Source organism: Pongo abelii, chromosome 5 (genome assembly GCF_028885655.2).
Source record: "Pongo abelii isolate AG06213 chromosome 5, NHGRI_mPonAbe1-v2.0_pri, whole genome shotgun sequence".
NCBI lineage: Eukaryota > Metazoa > Chordata > Mammalia > Primates > Hominidae > Pongo > Pongo abelii.
In genome coordinates, this window is record NC_071990.2 from 46,247,161 (window position 1) to 46,267,586 (window position 20,426).

A 20,426-nucleotide genomic window follows, 5' to 3' on the forward strand; every position below is an offset into this window, starting at 1 on the left:
GAGTGACCACACGTCCTGATTTGCTCCCAAACTATCCTGGGTTATACCTGTGGTTCCAGCCTACTTATTGATTTCATCCCCTTTCACTCTCAAAAGTATCTAGGTTTGGATAATAAATTATATAGTTTCCTTATTTATAACCATGCTCTTGTTTTAAGAGGGGGCCAGTGAGGCTCCTGAAAGTTAAACAATTTGTTCAGGATCATTTAGCTAATTAGAGGCAGAGGCAAGACTTGAACTCAGGTACTGTGTCTCCAAATCCCTGCCCCATCCACAGGTATTACGGGACATTAGAATCAGAGTTGACGTGATCTAACATTTCTTATTGTAGAAACTAAAAATATGGGGAAATAATCTCTTAAAAGTCACTGTCAGAATGTTCTCCGAAAGGGAAAGACTTGGAGTACACAGCAGAAATGGGTTAGTCTCCTTGGAAGCATTCTATGAACACATTAGAATGTATTAATAACATAAACAAATATCATGATGACGGCACTTGGAAGCCTAACTTGGCAAAATAAGGTACCAGGCCTGACATATAGGTGTTTGGAAAAGAGCAAGAAATTCAAAGTCTAAACTGCTAGATTTGAGGACTGGATCTGAATGCTATCTGTTGTCTACCTTTGGGCATTTTACCTACTTTCTGTGAGCACATGTATTGTTCAACAAAACAGGAGGAATCATCATTCTTAGTTCCCTGGGCTGTTACAAGAAGAGCAAACTGCAGCTCATCAAGTGCTCTGACAATGAGTCTCATAAGGTCCCTGTGAATCCAGTGTACTTGTTTTCTTTATCTTTCACATGAGTGAATCAAGCCTTATAAAGTTGCTGAGGATCAAATGAGATAAGATATTTGAACATACTTATTATGTCCTAATATGCTGCAATCTTTCCTTCTTCTTATCATTATCATTATCAGCAGTAGTAGTAACAGATAATGACTATCAATTGACGTGGGAGACAATTACAATTACATGCCCTTGTGAAACTCACTGGGTGACTGTGATTTAGAGTGGTACACCCAGTGGAAACAAGAGGTTGGGAGGTCCTTCCAAGGGGGTGTTGAAAATGACCAAGTCATGACTATAACTGGGTGGGACCCATCCTTCTTGGAAGTCTTCACAGAAACCAACACATCCTGCCCTGCAGAAAGAGCTTCAGTTACCTGACACCATCAACAAGAAGGCGTTTCTTTTTACGGGGAATCATGTACCTCAGAGGAACTCCAAACTTTGGAAAAGTGTGATTCTGTGAACAAGGACATCACTTCCCTCAAATGACACAGTTCAAGTAAGGCCTGGGCAGCATCTTTATTTCACAATATTTCTAGCCTTTACTTGTTCCATTTACTTGTAAATGAGAACTGCTAACCTGAAGCTCAAAAAGATGGGGTTGAGGGAGGGGTCAAAACAACTTTCATACCTGATGTTTTGATCTCCCCATCAATTTGGTTTTTGAGCTAGCCATGAAGGCCTGCCTGTCTCTCATTGATTTCCTTTAGGGAAAAAACAAATGACAACACAGTCATTTTAGAATTATTTGGGGAACACTGCAAATTGTGCAGTAAGGTTTTTATATAAATGGAGAGACTCTCCAACACTGCCAACAAGAAAATTCCAAAGGTGCAGGTAGAATCGGTCTCCACATCTAGGAGTGGGGCAAAGGGCTCCTTTGGTTCTAAAGAACCAATTTGTGTTTCAAATATCTTTCAGGAACTTGACACCTTGAAACTACCACTCTCAGGGAATCTGAGTAAGTCCTAGAATCGCTTTCTTCAAGGAGAGCAGCAAGACTCATCGCTTTATTAAAGCTCTCCCTATTCACCCGTAGGGCCCAGGCCTGGATGCTGGAGTTCAGAACACCCCCTTGCTGCCCTAAGGTCCAACACTACCCAGCAGCAGATGAGAAATGACCTCCTTTATTAGCTGGGTCTGCCAAAGGACCTGGAAATCCTGCCTGGGGTGGGGGTAGGGAGAGTCCCAGAAACCAAAGGCACCCACAGGGGCCACAGTGGGAAGAGACCAGGCTGAAGAAAGCAAGTGTCACTAAATGTCAGGTGTAAGTTTGAAAAATAAACACAAAGAATGTAAAACCCAGCAGAAGAAATTTAACAAACCTTTGTGGTAGGCTGGGACAACGGAGACAGATCACGTACCAAGTGTAAAGTAAGTCACATTTTAAGAGTCAGAAAGTACCAAAGACCACAGATTGTTATCAAGGTTTATGTAGATCTCATACTTTTTGCAAACATCTATTTAATTAGCTTGTAGAGAAGGATCTTTTGGGCAAAATAACATTTTCCCAATTCCAGGGAATATTTATGCCTTTTAAATTCTGCCAGGAGGCCCCTGACAGGCACCAGTGACTTCCCTTCTCAGCGATCTGCATATTTCTAGGGAAACTTTGCACTGGGAGAGTTTTCTCCCTTTGTGAAAGGTCTTGGCGCCCAGGCAGTCCCCGACTTCCCCTCCCCCAAGTCCTGGCGACTGTTTCTGCTCAGCCCTGGAGGCTACTCTCCCGCAGCCTCAGGTTTCCCTACTTCTGCAGCGTCGGCACCAAGGGCTGATCAAATGTTTCTTTCTCCTTACACCGGCGGACCTGGAAACGCCGCCGCAGCCTCGCCTCCATCCTTCCTCCTACAGGTTGCAAATAAAGTACAGCAGCTCTGACATTAGGCAGTTTCTATCCAGGGAGCAAGGTGACTTCATTTAATTTGCACCGTGCTCCTTCATCCCTGTCTGCATCAGGTTGAACGGGAGGCTCTCCCTACTACCAAACGCCTAACATTTCCTTAATACTGCCTTGAAAAATCATGATTATGACAAAAATAATAACGTCGGAGAATGGAGTGCTTGTTTTCTGCTTTGCAAGTCACCAAGCAAGAAAACACTTTTGTCTCCTTGGCTTTTATTTTAGGATCTCTGAGCGAAAGAGAGAAGGAGAATTTTAAGAAATGTCATTTTCGCTTTGCCAAAGATCATGGTGTCAATAACGTTTCTCTCCCATCCCTCCCCCTCCTCCCGTTTTAAAGGAAATGTTCACGGGTCCAGCCAGGTTTCTGCCGCATCCCGACACCTGGAGACGTCTTTCAGGACCAGCCCGAATCGCGCCCGGGCAGGGATCTGGACTCGGACTCGCAGCGGTGACAGCGGAGGCGGGGGCGGGGGTTGACAAACTGCGGATCAACTCTCCGAGAAGACGGCCACCTGCCGGAACCTGCCTTCCTCCATTCCGCCCAGGAGCCTCGCAGCGGAGCGCTGGCCTGGGGAAAGGCCACGGGGGAGCACAAGGCTCCGCGCCGCCCTCCTGGGAGGGTCCGGAGTCCAGCGCACCCCGAGCCCTGGTGCGTGAGCCTGGCGGGAGGCGCGGCAGGTGCGGCGGGAGCCTGGACCCCGACCTACCTTCACGAAGAGCTCGATCTCGGGGTCCCTGTCGTCCCCGTTAGCTGTCGCCGAGTCTGTCATGCCGTTGGCGCCCGGGGCTACCGTCCCGGGCCGGGGAGGCGCCACCTCTGTAGCGCCCGGGCCAGCACTCTGCGCTCCTGCCGCTGCCCAGCGGGGCTCCTCTTCAGGGCGGTGTTTAATTTTTCACAAAACCATCTATTCTCCAGCCCGAGCAGCGGGGTCTGAGAGATCAGTGTCCCAGGTGCTCACATGAAAAGGAGCGAAGCCGGGAGGAGGCGGGGGGCCACGGGGAAAGCCGGGTTAAGGGGATGACAACAGGTCCTGGGAGCAACAAGTGCCGGGCTGCCCGGAGGTGTCACAGGATCCGCGACTGTCAGCGATCCCGCCGCCGCCAACGCGCCCAAAATAGCCGGCGGCTGCAGGGCGGGGTCAGCCGGGCGGGGACGCGGCGGGGACACCCCAGGAGCTCCGGCATGGGCCGGGCCACGGCCCCCTGCCCCAAGACCCCGCAGGGCAGGAGGCGGAGACAGAGCTGGCCCCGGCAAAGCCACCAAGGCCAAGAGGATGTCCTGGGGGCGGATAATGAGGGGGAGGGAGAAAGAGTCGAGAAGAAGGGGAAGGGGAAGAGGAAGGGGAAAAGGGAAGGGGAAGGAAGAGAGGAGATGGCTCTCAAGTCTTCTGTTTCTTTAATAAAGCGTCAGCTCCTCCGAGTTACTCCACTACCAGCATTACACACTTGGAAAGCCCTTCCTGTCTTAGCGATGCTCAGAACCTCCACCAAAAGGGGCATTTGCCATCCTTGGGCTGAGCAAAAGGAGAGTAGGGTGCTGGGGACGGGCAGGGCAGGGGTGGCGCCTGGGGCAGAGGGGTGAGTCAACCTGGTCAGGTGCGGCTTAGGGAAGGATCCCCGCCTTTCAGCCTTCTGGGTTTGTTTATTTTTCTTCTCCCTTCTTTCATTTTCTTTCTATTTCTTCCTTTATTTTCTGATCTTGCTTCATTCCTGTTCTCTTCTGGTTGTTTTAGTGAAGTAGGATGCAAACACAGAAAAGATGCACATATCTTAGGTGTATGCCTCAACGAATTTTCACAATCCAACCCACCCATGTAACCAGCTCCAGATGAAGAATAAAATATTAGCGACAGCCCTAGAAGCTCCTCCTGCTCTCTCCTCTCCACATCTTTTCTCCCCTCTCCCCTGTCCCAGGGTAACCATTATTCTGGCTTGTAACAGCATAGGATCTTTTTGCCTGGAATGTTGGTGTCTGGCTTCTTTCGCTCATTACTATGTTTGTGATATTCATCCATTGTGCTATGTGTAGTTGTGTATCATCCATTTTCACCGACACATTTATTCATTCTTCTGTCGATGGACATTTGTGCGGTTGACTATCATGACTACTCTGTCACGAACATTCTCTCTATCAAACATCTTTTGGTTGGATTCACAGACACTTTTCTCTTGGATGTATACTTAGGAGTGGACTTGCTGAGTTGTAGTGTATAAGAATGCTCTCCTTGTGTAAACACTGCCATAGGTTTTCTAAAGTGGTTGTACCAACAGACATTCCCACCCTTCATTTCTTTAAAAAATAATTATTGAATCTTTTGCACCTGAATCTGGTGGAATTCTCTTTGTCTTCTTTGCCTTCTCTTTAATTAATCCTGCTTGTGCTATGTCTTTCCTTACCAAAAACATGTATTTATTTCATAGCTTTATTAAAAAATTCATCGCTTAATAAAAAAATAAGTAATAATATTTATTATCTGCTGGGCAAAAATGTTGAGCACTTTACATGTCTGAACTTGTATAATATTTACAAATGTATAATGATCCCAATTTTACAAGTGGGGAAACTGAGACATGAAGTATTTAAGTAACTTATCCCTAGTCATTCAGCTAGAAAATGGTGAAGTCAGGATTTAAACCTAGAGAGACTTGAGCCTGTCCTCTCAACTGCTCTACAAACTGCTTTTCTTGGTGCACACTGTGGAAGTCACTTTGAGGAAACAAAGGCATAGTTTTAACAGTTTTAACAGAGATCAAAATCCCTTTCAGAATAATAGTTATATGAAAGGAAAACTAAGGTTGCCACATGAATTGGGAAGATGAAGGAGCTATACAAGCTGTCACGTAAAGATACTATTTACCATGGTTGGGGTGAGGAGAGGAAAAGGCTTCATGGAGCAAAAGGAACTTTAGCTGAACCTTCCTGAAAGGTCAGGCATCTGATAGGCAAAGAAAAGGGAAAGATGTCCTCAATACCCTTTATGGCAGGCTGTTTCCCCATAGACTCTTGGTGCAAATTCCTCCTTCCTGAAGAAAGCAGTCACCAAGCCCAATGTGCAACCCTCTTGGTACATTATAACTTAATCAAGGTGATGTTTAATTGCTTTCCTCCTGCTTGGCTTCAGGTTTACATCACCAAAGCCTTTAGAGAAACAGTCACCTTCACAGCTGTACATTCTGAGCCACTGACTACATACTTTAGGGAACGACCAAGGTTACAGAGGGAGACTGGTGCCTTCACTGCATGATGCACAGACTCAAAACATCCCTGCACTGAAGCATAGGCAATATTTTTAACGGCAACGTGGCAGTAGCAAATAAAATTATATGCATAAAATGTCTTCGATTGTTTTGGTTTTTTGTTTTTTGTTTTAACAAAAAATGTGTTACACGTATTTTCGATCATTTCCTTGGCTATGATCTAAACAATGTGTGGTATGACTTCTCTTTGCTTAATCCCAAACCTATCAGAGTTAACTTTCATTTTATCTTCTCCAAATATCTACTGCTATTGTAAAATTGGACAGATCCCTTTCAATAACATTTTATAGGAAATATCTCCCATTTGGACATCCCTGCAGATAACTTATAGTTTTGATATTATAAAGCTTCATGCTGCAAAAAAAAAAAAAAAAAAAAAAACTCTTCTTTGGTCATAAACTATTTCTGTGCATATTTTCCATTTTCAATTTCATATTATGCCTTAGCTCAAGATAAAAGGACTTTATTTTGTACCCTTTAATGTTAAAGAATAATTGGTTAGAGTCAATTCTAGCTGTGTCTGGAGAAAAACACTGTATGTCTAATTCCAACCCATAGTTTCACAAATGTGGTGCAAGTTTTGAATAAATTTTTACCAGGAAAGTACTTTAAAAACATATTTAGTGCTCACTTTGGCAGCACGTATTCTAAAATGGAAACCATACAGAGAAGATTGGCATGGCCCCAATGAAAGGGTGACATGCAAATCTGTGTAACATTCATATTTTTGTATGACTGTTGAAAGTGAAAACTATAACATATCTGATACCATTTTTAATATATTTAGATTCAATAATGTGACCACTGCAGCATAAAGGGTAAAGGGCAAGGAATTTCTACAGTTGTAAGTTTTATATACTTTACTTGATATAGTAAACTCTAAGTAGCCTGAGAAAACCTAGGTATGTGTATTGTAATCCCTAAAGAAACAGCTATATGAGTTATAAACCAAAAGTATAGTAAAAATAAGCCAACAGATAAGCTAAAATGGAATGACAAGAAATATTCAAATAATCTAAAAGGCAGAAAAGAGGAAGAGAATAGAAAACTGATAATAAAATGGTACACCTAAATATAACCATATTAATACTTAAGCTAAATATAAATGGTCTAAACACATAAATTAAAAGCTGAAGATTGTTGGATTGCATAAAAAAGCAACAAGAAGACCCAACCATATGCTGTTACAGAATTCACTTCAAATGCAATGTTATTGATAAATTAAAAGTAAAAAGATGGAAAAGCTCCTGCCATGCAAACACTAATCAAAAGAAAGCTAGCCTCTAAATTAATATAATTATTAATAATATATAAACATATATTAATGTAAGTCTATTAGACAAAATAGACTTCAGAAAAAGGAAATTATCAGGAATAGAGACATTACATAATAATAATAATAAAAGAGCCAGCTCACCAAGAAGATAGAACAAACTTAAATGCATATATACTTAATAACAGAGCTTCAATATTGATGAAACAATAGCTGATGGAACTGAAAGGAGAAAGAGAAATACAGAATTATAGTTAGAGACTTCAGTTCTCCTCTTTTAGTAATTTATAGCACAAGTAGACAAAAAATCCGTAAGAATATAGAAGACCTAAGTAACGCTATCAATAACCTTGACCTTATGAGCATTTATGGAATATCCCACCCAAACAACAACATAATATACACTATTTTCAGATATATATGGAACATTTACCAAAACAGATCACATTCTGAGTCACAGAACAAACTTCATTACGTTAAAATAATGAAATTATACAAAGTATGTTCTCTGACCATAATGGAATCAGTTAGATTAATATACAGAAAGATATCCAAAACACTTCCAGTTATTTGGAAATTAAGCAACACACACTTTAAGAAATTCACTGATCAACAAGGAAGTCTCAAGGATTATTAAAAAATATTTTGAATTGAATTCAAATGAACATACAACATATCAAAATTTGTGAGAGGCAGCTAAAGCAACGCTTAGTAGAAAATTTATACATAAAACACTTATTTTAGAAAATAATAAAGTTCTGAAATTTATAATCTAGGCTTCCACTTTATGGAACTAGAAAAAAGAATAGCCAGCTAAAACCAAAGCAAGCAAAAATAATAAAATAATAAATATAAAAACGAAATTAATGAAATTGAAGAAAAAATAATAGAGAAAATCAATAATACTAGAGGCTGGTTTTTATAAAAGATCAATAAAGTTGATAAATTTCTCACTAGATTTACCAAAAAACTAGAGAGAGAAGATACATTATCAATGTTAGATATGAAAGATGGGATATCAACTATGAACTTCACAGATACAAAAAGATAAGGGAGTACTACAAACAACTCTCTGAACGTAAATTAGACCATTTAGATAAAGTGGATAAAAGACACGACTAAGAAAATTCACTCAATGAGAAGTAGATAACCTGAATAGTCCTATATTTATTAAACATATTAAATTCATAGTTGAAAGCCCTCCAAGAAAAGAAAACTACAGCCCCAGATACCTTCATTAATGAATTCTACTAAACATTTTAGAAAGAATAACACCAATTCCATACAATCTGTTCCAGTAATGAGAAGAGGAGGAAGCAAAGGACTTGTATCCAGGATTTGTAAAGAATTTTTACAACTCAAAAAAAAAGCAGCTAAAAAAATAGGCAAAATATCTGAGCAGACACTTCACTCTAGAAGACTTACCAATGGCAAACACATGAAAATATGCTCAACATTCTTCAGCAGAGCAATGCAAATTAAGAGATACCACAATATACCTATTAGAACGGTTAAAATGTGCATTCATGATAACCCCATGTGTGAGCAAGAATGCAGATCAATTGGAATTCTCATACATTGATGGTAGGAATGCAAAACTGTACAGTCATTCTGGGCAGCAGTTTGGCATTTTCATATAAACTCAAATGTACACTTACTATATGGCCCACTTACCATCCTCTGGGTATTATCCAAGAGAAACGAAAACTTATGTTTACATAAAACCTTGGTACATAAATTTTTTTTACAAAAGTATTATTCATAATTGCACCAAACTGGAAACATCCCCAAATGTTTCTCAATGGGTAAATGAATAAAAGAAAGTGATAACATTTATGCAACGGTATATCACTTAGCAATAAAAAGAATGAACTATTAATTGGTGCACAACACAGGTAAATCTCAAATGCCCCATACTAAGTGAAAAAGAAAAGCAGTCTCAAAAGGTTACTTACTGTACGGTTTCATTTACATGTCATTCTGGAAAATAAAAAAATTATAGGGATGGAGAGAAGACCAGTGGCTGCCAGGGACTGGGATAGAGGAGGGTTTGATTACAAAGGGGCAGTTTTCAGCTGATAGAACTACTTTGCATCCTGTTTGTGTCATTGGTTACACACATTTCTGTATGTGTTAAAATATACAGAACTACACACCAAAAAGGTGAATTTTCTGTATGCAAATTTAAAAAATGATCAAAATGCTTAAATAATTTCCAAAAAGGTAAAGCCATCAGGTTCTATTACCATACCCACTTCCCACACAGTTTTTGCTTCAAATCTGTAACATCAGACCTCATCTTACCATTAATTTCAGAAATGTAAAAGAGATTTCTATTTTATGAGATACAGTGCTTCTAATTAAGCTGATCAATAAAATAAAACAAACTTTCATTGAAATAACAAACAAAATAAACATATTTAGACAGTGTGTTTGTGTGTCTGTTATGAAATGACATGTTCTGTAAAATAATGATGATGCTTATGGGGAGATTTTTCAGAAAATGCTTGCCCTACCCACTACCGGAGTGCAATCACATTATTAGTCACAAGTTCCAGCTTTTATGTACCTAGCAGTATTCAATTGAGCCCACTCACTATACCCAGAGTAGCAGCTATTTCCATGGGAATTAAACAACTTATATTCTCTGCAGGAGATCTCCCAGACAATCTCAAGGACTTGAGGTTTAAGCTGGAAGATTTTGATGACAGCTTCAGAAAGACATTATGTCCTTGTGGGAGGACCAAATGGGTGTAGACGAAGGGAGGTGAGTCCTAGATCACACCTGCATGAGGTCACAGATTGGGCTATGAGGGGGATTGAGGTGAGTTGCTAGTTCTATTTCTTTATAACCTAAGGTGTCCTTGGGTATGGCCAACATGATCAATGATATTGGCTGTCACTGCCGTCTGTCTATTGGTGCTTAGCAAAGGCAGAGGCCTAGGAGTGAGCTGGACTGAAGAGTCCTTGTCAACAACCATCACTCATCCCACTGATTCACTCATTACTCATTCCTTCAACCAGTGTTTTGGGGGTGTCTACTATGTGCCAGACACTGCTCATACTCATTTTAGAACCCCCTGAGAACATACAGTGTGCATACCACCTTCTGATGATGAGCGGTCTCAGTTCCTGTATTATTCCTTCTGAGATTGAGTTACGGCTTTTCAACTGGAGTGGAAGCTTCTTAAGGACAGGAATCCAATTTTGTGTTTCTTTTGCAAGACCCACAGGATATAATGGTCCCTTGCTATATACTTACAAACAGGCTAATATGCCCTGTATAGTGCACATGCTCAATAAATAATTGTTGATGGAATCAATCAATGAATGAATAACCAGCACTTCTATTTGCAGTCTCCTCCATCCGGGATTTTGACCTTCCACCAGTGAAATGGACATTACAGTGTGGAGTTTTTATAAAGATTCTAATTTGAACTGAAACATATGAAAGAGTTACATCATAATAATAATAGTTAACATTTGCTTAGAGCTCACCATGTGTTGGGAGCTCTAAAGTCCATATTAGCTCACTTCATTTCTATAATAACTCTATGAGGTAGTGTTATTAATCCCATTTCACAAATACAGAAGCAAAAACTTAAAAAGGGTAAGTAATGTATCCAAGGTCATGTGGATAGTTATAAACAACAGAGCTGGGACTCCCTCCATTGCTAAAGCCCATATTATTAACCACAGGATGTGGTTGGAAGAGGTTCGGATGCTACTAGAAATTCAGAAATTACTTACTGAATTGGTGGGGTAAGTAAATGACTAGTCTTGGATAAGAAACGGCTAGGGTTAGGGATTCCGGAGTTCTCCTTTACTCTGCTTAAAGTAAGACACACCCAGAGATGAAATGAAAAAGGAAACATAGGGCCCAAGAGATGGCACACAAAAATTAAAAAATACCCAGCCCTAGGAAATGGAAGTTATGGGAGCCAAAGGGTAGGAGAAAAGTGATATGAGGTCATCTTCTATTGCATCACCATGCATTTTCGGAAGGATTTACTGCTCTGGTGATTATCCTCACTTAATGGCCGAGCTCCTACTTTAGCTCTGGCAAGATTACCTTAAAAATACAACTATTACACAAATATTTTTTAAAAACCTTGGACAGAGTCCAAGATAAATACATGTAACAAAATTCCAAAAAAAATTCCACCCACAACTGTCACCTAGTATTACTCTGACCTACACATCTGATTTTCTTTTGGTGAACAGTCCATCTTGCTAATTGACAAGTAATGGTCTTTAATAACTCAAAAAAGGGAATAGCATTAAAGAGAGCAAGGGTTGGGGGAAAAGCAAGGTGAGGGACACGGGGAATAGGAAGCCAGCAGTTACATTGGTGGGAGTAGGATGTAGAATATTTTGAGGGAATTGGGCAAACACCCATGATCACACAAATTAAAGCTCTGAAAATACAAATAAACAGTTGTTATAATCTTAGACAACTAGATTCCATTTGCCTTGAGTTACCCAGTTTCCTTGGGGATCTACCTTCCTCCATTCACAGTACCTTAGGTTGAAGTAAAGCCTTAAGGACAGTCAGGTGACTCATGTTGGCCAGTCAGAGCACTGCAATCTCTAGTCACAGTGATTGGTTCAAAATGGGCACATGATCAACTGGGATCCAATGAGATTCAATTCTAGGACTTTTTCTCAGAAATTTAGAAGACCATTTTTACTTCTGCTGGACTTATAAACAGACTAGGGTATGATCCTAGAGCTCTTTGAACTATCCCACCACCAGTAAGACAGAACCTGACTGAGAGTAAAGCCAACACAGAGAAAACAAGAGCCAAGATATATAGAGAGGAAGCCCAAGTTCTGACTTGGATGTCTTAGTGCCTGAAACTTGGTACCACTAGATTTTCCTGTCCTAATGGTTAGTAAAATTCTTTTTTGGCTCAGACAATCTTGAATTGAGTTTTCTAATGTTTGCAACTGGACATTTATTTATACTCACGTCAGTTAGAATCTGTATAAAGGGCTGTAGGCAAGAGGTGGTCTATATGATAGAAAAGAGATCTCATGGCTATTAGAAGGTGGACATGAGGCATCAACACAGTGATGCACTTTAAGAGTGAGGCCAATCCTGAGGTGAATAAAAAGTATTAAAGTTCCAAATCCTCATAAAAACACAACAGTCTCCTAAGCTAAGATACAAAAGTAAAAATATGTTCAGGAATTGACAGAATTCCAGAGAAAGGCTATATGTGTAGATTTAAGGTGATCATACATGGTACAGAATAAAAGTTAAAAAATAATAAACAATGTCTCCGTTAATTGATTTTTTTCAAAAGAGAATGTCTTATAATAAAAAGAGCACTAGACTGAGATCCCGAAATTCTGAATTCAAGACTTTCTAGCCCTCTAATCTAGTTGTTCAACCTCTTGGAGCCTCAGTTCCTTTAACTGTAAGACAAAGATAACTATAATTTCCCTGAAATTTGTGTAGTTTGATTAATATTATTTATAAATATGTATAATGCACCCAACACAGTGACTGACCGATAAACAAAGAATAAAAGAGTTATTTTTCCCAAAATGTGTATAAGGGAGGCACTGAGCAAAGAATTTCAGAGGCAACATCTCACTTAATCCCTCACTGCAAACTTCAGTATGCGGGAGCTATTATTGTTATCTCATTTTGCAGATGAAGAAGCTGATATATACAAATTAGTGAGTCAGCTAGAAAGCGCTAGAGCTGGGGATTTGAATCCCAGGTTGTTAAAGTCCCAAGTATCTGCTTATAATGACCTCAATAAATAAGCACTAGCTAGTATGATTTTATTACCAATGTGTTTAAGTGAATAGTAAACCAAAGAAATAAAAATAATAAAGGCCCAGCCTGGAAATGAAGGCTGAAGATCAGCTGCTGAATCATTCAAAAAAAGAAATGCTCCCAGGTAAATAATGGAATGCTGGATGGCCTTTAACATGGTTTGGCTCTGTGTCCCAACCCAAATCTCATGTCGAATTGTAATCACCACGTGTCAGGAGAGAGATCTGGTGGGAGGTGATTGGATCATGAGGACGGATTTCCCCCTTGCTGTTCTCATGATAGTGAGTTCCCATGAGATCTGATGGTTTAAAAGTCTGTGGCACTTCCCCCTTTGTTCTCTGTCTCTCCTCCCGCCAAGTAAGACATGCCTTGCTTTCACTCTGCTTTCTGCCATGATTGTAAGTTTCCTGAGAACTCCCAGCCATGTGGAATGGTGAGTCAGTTAAACCTCTTTTCTTTATAAATTATCCAGTCTCAGGTATCTCTTTGTAGCAGTATGAGAACGGACTGATATAGCCTTCATCTTTATTTCGCTGTTTTTCCTTGGCATGGCATGAGCTCTTTGAGCAACATAAGAAATTATTTCCTGAAAGACATAAAATACTATTGAGAAAATTACAAGTGCTTTCTTGGAGATGAACAGCATTGGTCTAGCCTGAATTATTATTATTATTTTTAAGAAGAATCTATCCTAAAGGTGGGGGAAGCGATGTAACAGTCCCCCTGTAGAATTCTAGGAACATGTCTGTATTTAAGCTGTTTTCTCTTTCCATATACATCCTTGTATATGCATCACTCTCCAATTTAGAATCTCAAAGAAATAGAATAAAACATTTTCTGGTCATAGTGAGGCAGACACAGAGGAAATTCATTTCTGTAGCACTATAATAAGTACTTCTCTTTAATCTATATTCAGGGAGGTAGCTTTGATTCTGTTTTTGTCATATACTTTACTCAACTGTGCTATCTTTTATGATCTGCCAGGAAGATTACTCCTACCCCCGTAAAACGTGGTTGACAGAAAATCAGAGGGCATTATTTTAATTGCTTCAATTTCCTTCTTCCAAGGAGAAGGCAGAAAGTTCTTCAAATATCTCAATTTCATTAAATTCAACAAACACTTCCTGGGCAGCTGTTCTGTGCCAGATGTTTTACTCAATGCTGGGGATAAATTGATGAGTAAGACCCAGGCCTTGCTCACAAGGAGATCATAGTGCTCAAAATGCATGTGGGGTGCTCCCACCCCTCACCCCATTTCTAGCTAAGTAGACATAATATGCTTTTAGGAAAATACAATTGAAATAAAGCTAACAGCATTGAGAAAAGATGCTCCTTGTCTAAGTTTGAATAACCAGAAGATGAGATAGCACCAACTGCCTCACAAATGAGATAGTAATCTCATTTGTGATTCCACTGAGATAGCAATTGCCATAATTATCATTTTCACATGAATTTATCTACTGACCACCTATTTATATCTCAGGTGCTCTGAGAGACATTGAATATACCTTAGGGAGTAAACCAGTTGTGAACATCCTGTGCCTGGTGGGTCTTGCAATCCATTGTGGGAGACAGAACAAACACACAAGCAAACAAATACAATAATAAATTATGATCAAAGCTAACAAAGGAATCTGGGTAGAGAATCACAGTGAAGGGGGTGAGGAAGCCTCCTGCACAGAGTTCCACTGGGAAGGCCTCTCTGAAGTGATGACATTTAAGCCCAGACCTGAAAGATGAAAAGGAGCTGTTCATTTGAAGACTGAAGGGAAGAGAGACGGGAACAGCATGTATGATGGCCCTCAGGTGGGACAAAGCATTTTATACTGGAGGAGCTGAAGTTCAAGCTTGAATTCCCCCATTATATCCCTATGGGGTCTACATTGTGAGATCACATTTTCACCTTTTCCTATGTAATTATATTATTCAAACTTTGCAGTTTCAATACATTGTTGGAGAAAGTCTGCCCAGAAGTTTTCATTCAGTGAGAGTTCCAGCATAACCAATAATGATGGCTCCACTGAATATATGTTGAGTTTGCAGAAACTCACTTAGAAGAAACAATTTTTGTATTTCTCTGTAATTATTCATAATTTCTTCAATTAGATGCACTTTGCAAAAGTTTGCAATGCACTCCTGTGTATAAAAGATAAATATTATTCTAAGACACCTTTGCAATATAAATTTTTTATCTCAAAATTCCTCACACTTGGTTTTGCTCATTGGCTGCAACTACAGAAGGCCAGGACTTGTGGAGGATGGGAGAAACCTCTCCCAAAGGCTGTTATTTTAGCTAAGTGATTTTATGCTTTTTTTAAAAAAATTGCATTGAAGTTCATTCCATTACATTGAAATTAATTCATTTTTACCTTGCTCTTTTGTCACCTCGTAAATGGAATCATTGTTATTTTTTCTCTCTGATAAAATTAAGTCCCAGGATGAATAAAGCAGAATATAGACTCAGTCTTTTATCCCCCATTAACACAGCACAAAGTCACTGCATCAATGGACACAAGACTTAATGCCCTTCATGAAGCCTCCCAACATTAAGGTGGAAAGAGTCAAACTGCTGACCTAAGCTCTGCTTTACTCATAGGCACTGGCTCCTTGTGGGAAGTCAACAAATTAAAAGGCAGAAGGATGCAAAACAGCCACGCCAAAGTGGTCTGGTTGAGTTCACCAGTCAACACCAATGCCTCCTCTGCTCCTTCCCAGCTGGTCATAGAGATGCTGCATGCCTGGCCATGTGAATGCTGACCATACAGCATCACTTACCCCTTCTCGGGAAGTCCCAGGTGGTTGAAGTCATTCACCACTGGGTGACCATTTGCCTGCAGTGAATAAAAAATAAGGGGGTCCTGTCTGAACAATGAACAGTACTGACTCTCTGCATGCATTGGTCACAAATGAAGATAAAATATTGTAATATGAAAAGCTAACTAATACTGTACATGCATGAGTATACCTCCCGTTTATCAGTATTTGAAAATCTGTTTACATTCCTTTCTCTTCCAGTAAGTTATAGGTTATAGGTGCTTCTAAGGCATATATGATCTATTCTCTCTCTCTCTATTAGACTTTATTTTTAGAACAGTTTTAGTTCACTGCAAAATTGAACTGAAGGTATAGATTTCCCATGTACACCCTGCCCCTACACATGCACAGCCTCCCCCATTATCAACATTCATCACCAGAGTGGTACATTTGTTACAACTGACAGACCTACATAGACACATCATAGTCACCCAAAGTCCATAGTTTCATTAGATAGTTTACTTTTACTCTTGGTATTATACATTCCATAGTTTTGGACAAATTTATAATGACATATCTCTATCATTATAGTATCCTATGGAGTATTTTTACTGCCCTAAATATCCTCTGTGCCCTGCCCATTCATTCCTCCCCCACCCCCATTAACCTCTGGAAACCACTGATCTTTTACTGTCTCCATAGTTTCACTTTCCCAGAACGGCATGTAGTTGAAATCCTACAGAATGAACCTTTTCAGACTGACTTCTTTAACTTAGTAATATACGTTTATGGTTCTTCCATGCCTTTCATGGAGTCTGTTCTTTCCTTCTATCCCTAGCAATGAGCACAGTGTCTGACACAGAGCAGACATTTAACAAGCAGTTGTTGAATAAATGGGCAAGGGAATGAGTGTCTTTCATGGCACAGTTCATTTAACGGCTGTTTACTGAGGCTTTCTAAGTGCAGGCTCTCAGCCAGGCATCTTCAAACCATAATAATATTTGCATGGGATTTCCAAAATTATTATCTTATCATAACAGCAGTCCCGAGAGGTAGAAGAACAGACATTTTTCTTATTATCCCCATTTCAACAAGATCAGAAAACAGACACAGAGAAGTAAAGTGACTTGCCCAAGTTCCCTGAACTAGAAAGTGGAAGAGCCAGGACTAGCCTCTGTACCTTTATGCCTTATCCTATATGTTGTCTCTCCTAAAACCTGGCTGTGGGTCATTGAAACTGACAAATGTTTAACAAGAAACTATTCATGATGACATAGTAAAAGGTGAGGACTGAAAGAGGCCCTCTTCCCAACCTTGTTTCTTAGGGGAGCCTATCTGCTTACCAAAAAAAAAGTGTATCCTTGGCTTTGACAGTGCAGCCCACACCAGTGAACCTCAGTTTTCCATTCACCACAAGCAAACTACTGTTGGGCTGCAGAATTGACATCTTTCTGGGGAAGGAAAGTTTAACAACTGATCAACAAGTAGTTCACTCCCATTCAACAGTAAAGAACTGTACTGCTGAGCTTCCCCGGCTCCCGTTAGGGATTAAAAGGGCTTCAAGAGTCCAGACCAGAATTCATTCCAGATCTGCAATTGTGATGAGCCCTCAAAGGGAGATGAAGTTACCCTGGGAGTTATGCCTGGCTATAAGTGAGTTATAGGGGAGGCTTATGAAGGTCCCTGCCTTGAAATCCAGTCCCCTCCTGAATTCATTCATTCTCCAATTTTAACTTTTAGCCTTTGTAACCTCCTTGAGAGCCTCATACGTATATATAAATGTCTGCTGAGAACCTCCCTTGAGTGTCCTAGTTTTCTCAAGGTTAGTATTTCCAAGATAGTGCACTACCAATTTCTTCCCCAAATCCTGTCCATATTCTGCATTTTCTTTACCAGTGAGTGACATTGTCCTAGATCCTATTACTAAAACCAGAAACCAAGCCCATATTTTTGTTTAATCGCTCCATCATCTCAAGTCCAATTAGCCACCAAGTGTCTACTCTGAGATCTCTCCACCCTTCATCCTCATTACTGCAGCCTCATCACCTTATTCCTCAATAAACGTAGAACCTTCCTAACTGCCCTTTTGCTTTCTCTCTTTCTTGGCCACCCATTTCATCCCTCAAATCCATCCTTCCCTTGGTAGCCAGGACATGGCGTCTACAATTTGTGTCAGGTCACACCCCGCCCTTGCTCAAAACCCTTTGGTGGCTCGGCATGGACTGCACTCCCCAGAATGATGTACTAGGTTGGGACCTGCTCCCTGTGTTCTTCCCATCAGTCCACCTGACCTCCTGCGCCTTCAGGCTCTATAGATTCTGGGAAACCCTAAAATGGCTTGATTTCCTACATGCACACCTTGCTGTTCCAAACCTCCATGCCTTTGCTCATGTTGCTTGAAATACTTTCTTCATGTTTCCTCATTCACCTAAGTTGTCATCGTCCTTAAAACTCATGCTCCCACAGCACCCTGTGCAAACCTCTACTCTTGCTCTATTACATGGAAATTATTTGTTTATGTATCTGTTGCCTTTTAGAACTAAGATCTTCAAGTACAGGAGACATCTAATCATCCCTCTATTCATCACTTCTTGCAGTGAAATTCTCATTTTAAACATCTGAAGCCCTAACAAACCATCATGTTTTAGAAAGAAGAAATTGTGTTTCTTATGTGCTAAGTACTGTTTCCCTGTACCTAGCACAGATGCAGGCACATAGTATATGTCTGTATCAGTCTTTGTCTACATTTACTCATTTTTTTCAACAAATATTTTTTAAGATCCTATTTTATTCCCATCACTGTGTTTTGCAGAATATGAGATGTTGCTCCAGTTCTTGAAGTTCTTATGTACTAAATAATATAAGCAGTGCATTTAAAATAGTAAGTTGCTGGATCCCTTGCCCCTCACCCTTTCTGCAGAATATGCTGTCTTCAGTACATGACTACTTGCTGTGTGCCAACGGATGCTAAAATGAAAATAATAAAATACAATATATAAAAACACCAAGGTGAGCCTTGACTCTCAGTAAAAGATGTGAACACTTAGTTCATTAAAGGAATGCAGGGATAAATAAATATATGAAAAGGCATCCTACTAAGCTAAGAAAATGAAGTTGCACCAGGAAGAGATTTTCTCATTTATTCAATTGGTAAAATGTTTAAAAGATTTGTAATAAAAATTGTGGGTAAGTCTGCAATGTGGGTAGGAAGTGTATATTGGTACAATGTTTTTGGTGGGCCTATTATCTATTCAACTTGAAGACAAATTTGGGCCTTATAATGGTCAAGAGGTCCACTGATAGGAAACTCTTAAGTGAGCAAAGGATGTATGTACCAAACTAAATGTCCTTTTAGTAGGAGATCAACTGGGTACATTTTGGTGTATCCGTATAAGAAAGGATATCATAAAAAAATATGGAATGACATGAAAAGAAGCCCCTGATATGTTGTTAAATGAAAAAAAAATCAAACTATGAAAGAGTTCATATAGTCATTTCATCTTTGTAAAATATATATATATACATATATATACAACGAACATATATATATACAACAAACATATATGTATATACAACAAATATATATATATGTATATATATATTTCCTGGAAGGCTAGATACTAAATTGTAAATAGTGGTGTATTAGTCCATTCTTGGACTGCTATCAAGAACTATCTGAGACTGAGTCATTTATAAAGAAAAGAGATTTAATTGACTTGAGTTCCATAGGCTGTACAGGAAGCATGGCTAGGAAGGTCTCAGGAAACTTACGGTCACGGTGGAAGAGAAAGGAGGCATGTCTTACATGGCTATAGCAGGAAGAAGAGAGAGAAAGGGGAGGTGCTACACACTTTTAAACAACCAGATCTGATGAGAACTCACTCACTATCATGGGAACAAAAAAGGGGAAGTCCACCCCCATGATCCAATCACCTCCAATCAGCTTCCTCCTCCAACAATGGGAATTGCAGTTCATGAGATCTGGGTGGTGACATGAATCCAAACCGTATCAAGTGGTTATTTCAGGACAGTAAGATTGGGGAGGGAGAACTTTTCAGCTTTTACTTTATGCATTTTTATATCATCTGACTTTCTCCTTTTTTCACAAGAAGTTAGGTGCTACTTCTAATTAAGTTTTGGGGAAAGGCCAAGGCATGCCAGCATGCTGGACTCTGCCGAACCCACACAGAATCCCTCAGGCTAGGTGTGCTGCCTCCAATCCCCCATATGAAGTCAACCATGTTTATCTTTGGGAAGTGAATTTCCTCATCTACAGACTCATCCCTGGATTCAGAAACCTCTTTTCATTCATTCCATAAACACATATTGAAATCCTCTTCGTGCCCTTATTCTTAAGTCTGCCAAAGCCAAGAGGAACTTAGTGAGCTACTCGGGCTGGTCACACCTACATCTTAAAAGCAACTCTCAGAGAATACATTACATAACACAAAAGCCTGATTTCCATGTGAGGGGAGCAGGGGAAGCAGAATTTCCAAGGACAATCTGTAGCGGAATCACTTAGGAAGCTTCTTAAAAATGGATTTCTCTGAGCTCCTCTCACAAATATTGAATCTAAGGGTAGGGCCTGGAAATCTACACTTTTTTTTTTTTTTGAGTTGGAGTCTTGCTCTGTCGCCCAGGCCGGAGTGCAGTGGC

General features: G+C 40.0%; 1 protein-coding gene and 1 non-coding gene across 3 annotated transcripts in view; one reads left to right on the plus strand and one right to left on the minus strand.

Annotated features, from left to right (window-relative positions):
* Nucleotides 1-20,426, minus strand: part of CLIC5 (chloride intracellular channel 5) — a 185,516-nt gene that overhangs the window by 112,373 nt on the left and 52,717 nt on the right. The window contains exon 1 of one of the 2 annotated variants that reach the window (XM_002816951.4): nucleotides 3,402-3,782. The exons of the other annotated variant lie outside the window; for it this stretch is intronic. Coding sequence (XP_002816997.4) covers nucleotides 3,402-3,464 — 63 coding nt within the window. The 5' untranslated portion in view covers nucleotides 3,465-3,782. Of the gene's footprint in view, nucleotides 1-3,401; nucleotides 3,783-20,426 lie in introns of those variants that run through there. 2 annotated transcript variants of the gene reach the window in all.
* LOC112133992 (U6 spliceosomal RNA) lies at nucleotides 6,576-6,682 on the plus strand. The gene has a single exon (XR_002915587.1). It is a non-coding gene; the product is annotated as a U6 spliceosomal RNA (small nuclear RNA).